General features: G+C 43.0%; 1 protein-coding gene across 1 annotated transcript; it reads right to left on the bottom strand.

Annotated features, from left to right (window-relative positions):
- Positions 1-7,319: 7,319 nt before the first annotated feature.
- Positions 7,320-8,422, bottom strand: LOC145058018 (blue copper protein 1b-like). The gene is made up of 3 exons (XM_079005937.1): positions 8,221-8,422; positions 7,782-8,135; positions 7,320-7,691 (listed from the first exon to the last, which is right to left on the bottom strand). The coding sequence occupies exons 1-3, from the start codon at positions 8,390-8,392 to the stop codon at positions 7,426-7,428; spliced, it is 792 nt and encodes a 263-aa protein (XP_078862063.1). The 5' UTR covers positions 8,393-8,422; the 3' UTR covers positions 7,320-7,425.
- Positions 8,423-9,362: the final 940 nt, after the last annotated feature.

The following is a 9,362-nucleotide window of genomic DNA, read 5'->3' as shown; positions in this document are numbered from 1 at the left end:
CCTGCCAATCCTAGGAAACTCCGAATCTCGGATGGAGACTTCGGAACCTCCCACTTCATCACAGCCTCCACCTTGGCCGGGTCTACTGAAATCCTGTTCTGGTTGACGAGGTGCCCAAGAAACTGCACCTCACGCAACCAAAACTCACATTTGGAGAACTTGGCGTACAAGCTCTCCCTCCTCAAGGTCTCCAAAACCTCTCTCAGATGCTCCTCGTGCTCCTCCTGCGTCTTGGAATAAACCAAGATGTCATCAATGAAAACTATCACAAACCGATCCAACATCGGTCTACACACGCGGTTCATGAGGTCCATGAACGCGGCGGGAGCATTGGTGAGCTCGAACGGCATCACCACGAAATCATAATGGCCATAGCGCGTCCGAAACACGGTCTTCTGTACATCCTCTTCTCTGACGCTCATCTGACGATAACCTGAACGCAAATCGATCTTGGAGAACCAAGATGCTCCCTGTAGCTGATCAAAAAGGTCATCAATCCTCGGGAGTGGGTAACGGTTCTTCACCGTCACCTTATTCAGCTCCCGGTAATCTATACACATCCGATGCGAGCCGTCCTTCTTCTTCACAAACAGGATCGAGGCTCCCCAGGGTGAACTGCTTGGTCGAATAAACCCCTTGTCTAGCAGCTCCTGCAGCTGCGTAGACAACTCCTGCATCTCGGGAGGAGCCAACCGATAGGGTGCCTTGGCTATCGGAGCCGCACCAGGAACTAGGTCGATCCTGAACTCCAGCTGACGCTCCGGAGGTATTCTAGGAAGCTCCTCCGGGAACACATCAGCGTAGTCCCGCACCACTGGAACCTCACTCACCATCGCCTTACCCGTCTCCCGGGTATCCATAACATACGCGACATATCCCGCGCAACCCTGCTGAAGGTAGCGCCTAGCTCTCGCTGCTGAACATACCATAGGTCCACGCTGTGGTCTCTCGCCGTGGATCACCAACTCTTCCCGCTTGGGGTCCTGACCCGCACTAGCTCCTATGCGCAATCTATCACCGCCCCATTAGGGCTCAACCAATCCATGCCTATAATCACCTTGTTCCCCCGCAAAGGGATGGGAACCAAATCCACTAAATAGCGCTCCTTAAATAACCTTAGGACACAATCCCTGAATACTACTGACGCTCGCACCGATCGATCATTGGCAATCTCTACCTCCAAAGGGCAATCCAACATGCCCGAAGACTCAGTAAAGCTCTTGCTAAGCGCAAGGGAAACAAATGATCGGGTGGCACCCGATTCAAACAACACCTGGACAGGAATATCGTTCACATGGAACGATCCTAATGCATATACACAAAGCACATCAATATCATAACATCATAAAAATAAAGTAGAGGGAAAGAATCATACCCGTCACCACATCGGGTGCGGCGTGTGCCTCCTCTGCCGTCAGCTGAAACGCCCGGCTCCTCACCACTGGAGCCTCTGCCTTGCCCTGCCGGCCATCTGTAATCTGCAGGGTAGCTGGAGCTGGCGCCTTAACCGACGCTGAAGCTGTCAACTGGGGGCAATTGGCCTTCTTGTGGCCCCTTTGGTTGCAGTGGAAACACAGCAACTCAGATGTCTGAACAACCGAGACAGGAGCAGTACAATCCCTGCTAAAATGCCCCGCCTTGCCGCACTTGTAGCAGCCTGATGATCCCAACCTACATGCTCCCTCATGCGACCTGCCGCATTTCCCGTAGCGGCCCGACCGTCCTTGGCCTTTTGGCCTCCCATCTGATCCTTTGGAATTCTTCCCCGAAGCCCCAGCCACCTGCCCCGCCTCTGCCTTCCTCTTTCGATTGTGCTCTAAATCAATCTCCCTTTCCCTCGCCCTGGCAATCATGGACTCCAGGGTAGGGCAAGCTGAAAAGCTAACATGCTCCCGGATGTCAGCCCGTAGCATGTCATGGTAACGGGTCCTCCTCATATCCTCATCTCCCGCATACTGGGCACTAGCAATGCCCTCTCTCGGAACTTGGCGGTGATCTCCGCCACAGTCTCCGTCCTCTGTCGCATGTCCAAGAACTCCCTGGCCAGCTGCTGAAGCTCGACAGCCGGCGCGAACTCCGCCTTGAACCTGGTCACGAAGTCCGACCAAGTCATAGCCTTGATGGCCGAGGCTCCCAACGAGTCCCCCACGGACTCCCACCAATCCCTAGCTCGATCTCGTAAACACCCTGCTGCGAACCGCACCTTCGACCCCTCAGGGCAGAAGCTAATCATCTGTGTAGACTCAATGTATGCAATCCATCGTCTGGCAGCTATGGGGTCCTTCTCCCCGTGAAAATCCGGCGCACCACTGCCCCGAAAGTCCTTGAAGGACAGCGTGCGAGATCCCGACTGGCCAGATGCCATGTCGCTCCTGAATGCCCGGAGGCGATCCTCCATCAACTCCAATATCCCTTCCTTGATCGACCCGAAGATAATAGGGGTCGACTCAAGGATCCCCCTGGTGATCTCTGACGCGATGAACTCGCGTAGCCCCTCGTCTACTGGCTCAGAACCTGATCCCGAACCCGATCCCTCTCCTGTACTGCCAACTGCTGGCCTCGAGCGTAGTACCACCATTCTGAAACACAAAAGAAATAACAACTGTTAGCGATACTAATACTTCTGGAAGGATCACACCTACTACAAGTTCCATGGTCTTATCTTGGCCTTCCTCGATTCGGGTACGGATCCTTTGCTTTCAGTAGTACGGGCCCATACTGTTGGATTAGTGTCTAAGTCCATAACTATTTTGGTATGTACTTGACCCGATGGTGCATGGTCCTTTTGGGTTGCCTTCACCAAAGCAACTTGATTGGAGAAATAAATAAAAAGAGAGGTTATTATGATTTATTAATATGTTATAAGAATAATATATTAAAGGAGAAATCATATTTGTTTAATTAATATTGGTCAATAATTAATTAAGAATTAATTTTGTGATCAAGTGTAATTAATTAAACTAGAGGGGCTGAATTGTAATTATGTGATAGTTGCAAAATAGGGCAATGGTTATCCTTGTTAAAGGATGGACGAATTCAAGGATAAGGATATCCTTGAAATCGTTCAAGGCCTAAGAGATAAGGGTTTTTCAAGGCTTATCTTATGGTTGCTTGATGGGCAAGTAACTAGATAAGGATAAGGATTGAAACCCTAATCCCAACCCTATATAAAGACCCCTAAGGCTCATGAATTCGTCCAAGCCTTCCCTAGAAGTCCTAAGGACGAATTCAATACCTCTCCTCTCTCCTTATACCTTCTCCATTTGCTCTTGGTGTTTGTAAGCCATTAAAGGAGTGACACTTGTGACTCTAAGCCTTCCAAAGTCAATTCAAGGAGGAATTGGGATTGTTATTGCTACATAACAATCAAGGTAATATCATAAACCTAATTATATGTCAATATGATTATTTGAATGCTAGAATTAGGGTTTATAGTCTTCGATTCAATGCATGTACAATAGAGAAACCTAGATCCAAGCATTAGGGTTTGTATGAGCACATAGGATGTCTTATGACCAAAACCCATCACATACTACCTTCCACATCTATCCGTACCTTTTCCAAGGAATGCCTTGACTCCACCAGGTCCCTTTCACTACCGCTGATCTCTGCTACTCTTATCCTAAGCTTACCCTAGGAAACCTCTAACTCCACTCAACATAGTCCTCAGCTACGGAAGGTCTCTTGGTGATGCCAATTAGCTATTACCTGAATACAATCACATGTGACGAGGCTCGGATAATCCTTCGAGTAAGGGACTCATCCCTACAACGGTTAGGACTCAAACAAGAGCTACGTAATAGGGTCAAATCCAACACTCTGAGATTATTCAACCCTGATCACATGTGACCTTAACGTATTCACCTAACAGCTAGCTCTCATCACTCAAGGCCCACATAGCACAAAGCAAACAGCATTTGGACAAAAAGGAAACAATTCTCAAGCAACTCTATCCTCGTAGAGAAAAACTAAACTAGCATACAATGCTAAACTAGTACTATCAGGCATAACCTAAACATGATATCCTACTGTTGTCTACTCAGTTCTAGCATGCAACGTTTCATACACTGAAGCATATAAAGCAGACACATAAGGCATCACTCCTAGATCCTTAGTCCTATTCTAGCATGCTATTCTATTGAAACTGATAAACATAACATAAGCTTGTATGGGTACTTTGGGGAATACTTACTTGGGCTCGGCCGGTCGCGCACATCACACACTTTGTTCTTTCTTAAAACCCCTTTACTTAGCCTTTTAGAAAACATTTTCTTTTTCCATAATCTTTTAATCCCTCGATTTGAGTTCAAACACCCCCGAAGGTGTGTCCGAATCCCTCAAACCAGGGCTCTGATACCAACTTGTAACATCCCAAAAATACGAGCCAAAAATTTCATTTTTTTGTTAAAACATGTACTTAGCAAAACGTTAGCAATAAAACGTTCAACGATCAGATCATTTCGCAAAAGATATTGCATGTGTGGAAAACATTTTTATAAAACATAAAAGTGTCAGAGTACAAATCCCCAGGTGACATCATAATGCGGAATATAGAGCATGTGTGTGATGTGCCGCTACCGCGCCAGCTCCTTCCCCTTCGAAGAAGAGGTACCTGAAACAAAACTGAAAACTGTAAGCACGAAGCTTAGTGAGTTCCCCCATAATACCTTATAACATACATACAAACATACAATGAACAACTAGGACATACGGGCCTCGCCCACACTCATGAAGATACGGGCCTCGCCCACACTCCGCTAGCTGGGAGATACGGGCCTCGCCCACACTCCACTATCTAGGAGATACGGGCCTCGCCCACACTCCATTCTCAGAGAGATACGGGCCTCGCCCACACTCAGCTGCTAACCCATAATATACAAGTATCACACAGACAACAAGTATAGACAACTCTATCATACTGGCATATATCATAATCAACTCAACCAAGAGATACGGGCTCGACCCACACTCTAATACTAACATCTCGTCTATACGGGCCGGCCTTGGTGCCTTAGACCCGTTACTACTGGAAGGAAACTCACCTCAGAGTAACTGTTGATCTGTGTGGGAACTGACTATCTGTTGTTGCTACCGCTCCGGAAATCCTCCGACTATAATTCCCACAAAACCCTTAGTCAAATACTGCTAACCGACTTCAGGGTAAAATGACCATTTACCCTTTACAAATCAAGAGTCAAGTCAAAGTCAACTGTCAGTTGGCTCGACTCGCCGAGTTGACTTGTCAACTCGCCGAGTCCCTATCTCTTTGTCCGACCCTAAACCTGTTTACTCGTCGAGTTAAGCATTGACTCGACAAGTTCTCCTTCTAAACTAAAGGTCAATAGTCCTTCATCCTACTCGTCGAGTTGTATGAACAACTCGCCGAGTTCGTCTTCATCCGAAGAACACTCTAAGCTGCGACTCGCCGAGTTGTATGAACAACTCACCGACTTGTTCTTGAGGCAAGAAGATTGCCTTGAATGCGCCGAGTCATGGCACTGACTCGCCGAGTTGCTTCACGAGTGAGTCTAGCTTCCGACTTGCTGAGTCCTATCCACGACTCACCACTCCACCCCGCAAGCACGAAAAGGGGGAAACTCGGGGACTCGCGACTCGACTCGCCGAGTCAGATGAACGACTCGCCGAGTCGGCCACATGCAGATACTATACACGCGATTCTGCTTGAATCCAGCTTATGCTATTCATAGATCTGGGTTCCTAGGGCATGAATAACACGTAAAGTTTCCAACTTTACGTGTAAATATTCACCAATGAAGGTTTTAGGGCTCAAAATGCACCAAAAGAGTAGATCTAGGGCTTTCATGCAATATAACTCCATAAAGGCAGTAGATCTAAGCTCCTGGAGCTCGATCCCACCTAGATCTAGAGGCTAACAACTTATTACAAACCATAAGGCACAAAACAAGCTTGGGGAAAACTCAAGAAGGACTTCCATGGAGCTCAAAAGGGACCAAAAGCATGAAAACAGAGGGAAATCGAGTTATACCTCAAGGAAAACACTAAGATAGCTCAAAGATGCTTGGTCTTCTCCTCTTCTTCTTGATCCACTCTCCTTCCCTCTCCAAAACTTCAAGAAAACACACTAAAATGCTTCAAACTCACAATGAACAAGGCTTGAACGAAGTATAGAGCTCTGAGGGTGAAGGGGGCGAGCTTGGGGGCGGATAAGAGAGTTTAAATAGGGTGCAAACCCTTGAAACTTAGGGTTTCATCAGACAGCGGAGACTCGCCGAGTCCAGAATATGGACTTGCCGAGTCGCCAACTTAAATGTGTTCCGGGTCCCATCTCTACTCGGCGAGTCGGACCTACAACTCGCCGAGTCCAAGGATAAAAAATAAAAAAAACAGTCAAATAAATTTTACGTACCAGGAACCAGGTGCTACAAATTAGAACACTTATTTTGATACATCGCCTGCAAATTTGTCACACATAAGCAACATTGATTGACATAGTGTAAGATATATATGTGGAGTCACATATATTAACTGTTCAAAAGAGTCTTTTGGTAGAAAAGGAAAGACTCCAACATAGATAGAGATATAAGAGACAAGGTCACATCGATATGAGATACATTAACACTCTTCTTAAAGATGAAGGCTCAATAAGGTCGACAATGATGTGCTAAGTCAGAAGGGTGGAGACGTCGAAGTTGATATATATATATATATATATATATATATATATATATATATATATATATATATATATATATATATATATATATATATATATATATAGTCTCATATTAAATAGAGAGAATGAAAGACTCCAAAACAAACACACACACACACATATATATATATATATATATATATATATATATATATATATATATATATATATATATATAAATCAACGTGTCACACCGATATGAAATATACTAATAGTGTTGATCGTTAGCATTTACCAAGGGTTACCAAACGAATGGTGTCTTTGTACGATGTACTGATTCTAGGTTACCACCTCCATCTCTTCATATGTGATTTAAATTAATGAAATTTTATACCATTCATGTTATGATTCTTGGTTACCACCGAAAGGTTGGACCGAAACTTATATAACAACTGCACATGGACCCAAAATTATACCCCGGAAATTTGCGGATTAACTAAAATCCAAATTGCGAAATAATATCATCCAAGATATAAAACGTATAAGACTTGTAATAGTGAGTTAAGTTAATCAAATGAAAAGATTGTAGAGCATAAATAATATATTTCTGAATTACAGGAATGAGTCCATAATAATATTAGGGAACAAATTAATTAATTGGTTCCAGCCAATAAATACCAAAAAAAAAAAAAAAGACACACATATGACAAATATAATAATAGTATGATTCATGATCAGACCATAACAAAAGCTTCTGTTAACAACATAAAAGAGAAGGCAATCCATGCAACCTAGAATTTTGGTGGTGCAAGTTTTCGTGCTCCATAGTACGGAGGAGGAGGATATGTTGACAGGGGGAGTACATTGATGAAAAGTTTCAGTCCCATCAAACAGTGCTTTCCGACACCACAAATATACCATTTCCTCCCAGGGGTTTCAAGGGTGATCACATCGTATCCACTTGTGAGAGCTTCAGTAGCAGCAGGGATAGTACATTGTTGGAAGGAAGTTCCATTTACTCTGAAAACATTATGCTTTCCCACAGCGTATCTGAAGACTATATCAGTTAAAAATATTTAACCAGTTAGCTATTGCCTTAATTTGAAAACATAAAACATTGTAGCGTGGTTTGAAAGAAAAAAAATACCAAGTTTGTCCCCGACAAAGAATTGCTTTCCCTTGGCCCAAGCTTGGTAATCAAAGTTCAAGGTCCATCCTTTATCGTCACCAACTACAAACACCTTGCTTGATGATGGAACAGGAGAGACCCAAGGAGCTGGGGGTGGCGTTGATTGAGGAAAAACAGTGATGAAAAGCTTCATACCACCTTGCTCACAATGTTTTCCAACTCCACAAATATACCATTTTCTTCCGGTTGTTTGAAGGGTTATGACATCGTATCCACTAGTGAGAGCTTCGTTAACAGGAGGAATCATACATTGTTGGAAAACTGTTCCATTGACTCTGAAGACATTGTGTTTTCCAGCAGCATAGTTGAAAACTACATCCAGAATAAAGATAGGATTTAGATACTAGTATATCACATGTATAAAATCATGCTCATAGTACAATTAAGGAGCGCTTACTCAGTTTATCACCAACGACGAACTTCTTGCCATAAGCCCAAGCTTGATAATCGAAGTTGAGGGTCCAACCTTTATCATCACCAACAATGAACTCCTTGGCAGTAACTGAAGAAGCTATTGCAGCAACCATTAATGCTACAAATAAAATGATGCTCGACCTGTTTGTAGCCATCTTTGATCACTTAAGTACAATATGCTTCAAGTTATTTGCGTCTATATGAAATAGAATTTAGATGGAGTGGCTATTTATAGAAGGAATTCCAAAGGCATTGAACAAGTTTTGTACGGCATGGCATCAAATATGTTTGTTGGACCAAGTCTTGAACTGAGGGTCTACATGTTAAAAAGATCGTTGCCGTCTGTTTACTGTTCAGATCCTCCATTATTTTATTTTTGTTTATGACAAAACTAATTCCTTGTTAAAATATGAAAAAGACGAAGCATGCATGGGATTTCTCTATGCGTCAGGAGAATGGAAGAACGTATTATTGTGCTTAATGACTTGTTCAAATCTATGATTGCTAAAGTGATGACTTGTTCAAATCTAAGATTCCATCCCTCATATTCGTTGGACTCCTGCTCTCGATTACATATTTAATTTTTCGTGACAAGACAAATAAAAAAAATAAAAAATAGGGTAATTAATTACAGGAATGGGCCCTCTTGTTTGTAGTAATCCGTATGTTTTGTCTAATTAAAATTTTTTTTTTTAACTCGCACCAATTTAAAGTATTGGTTTGTTACAATTTTCGTCACAACCTACCGGAAAATACTAGTTTTTGGTACTGTTGCTAAATATTATTTGGTATTTTATTTAGTTTTATTTTTGTTTGTTTTCTTTTAGAGAGAGCAACAATCTTACCTCACCCTTTTTCTACTAGATTCATTTTAAAGATGTGGTCATACCCCATCCTAGTCACCTCGGCCAACCACCATCAATCACTTTGAGCACCAAAAAAAAACTGAAATCAAAATAAAACCTGAAAGCTGTAATCAAACACAAAACTAATAAAAGCAAAATCTAACATGATCAAAATTAAAACGAATTAAGCCTGATGAAAATCAAAATCAAATCCGATGAAAACAAAAACTGAACGTAATGATACTCAAAACTATACCTTATGCCAATCACACTTCAACAT

Source organism: Lactuca serriola, chromosome 6 (assembly GCF_051521515.1).
Source record: "Lactuca serriola cultivar US96UC23 chromosome 6, Lser_US96UC23_V15, whole genome shotgun sequence".
NCBI lineage: Eukaryota > Viridiplantae > Streptophyta > Magnoliopsida > Asterales > Asteraceae > Lactuca > Lactuca serriola.
Note: the sequence above shows the minus strand (reverse complement) of the source record. Positions and strands in the feature narration are given on the sequence as shown.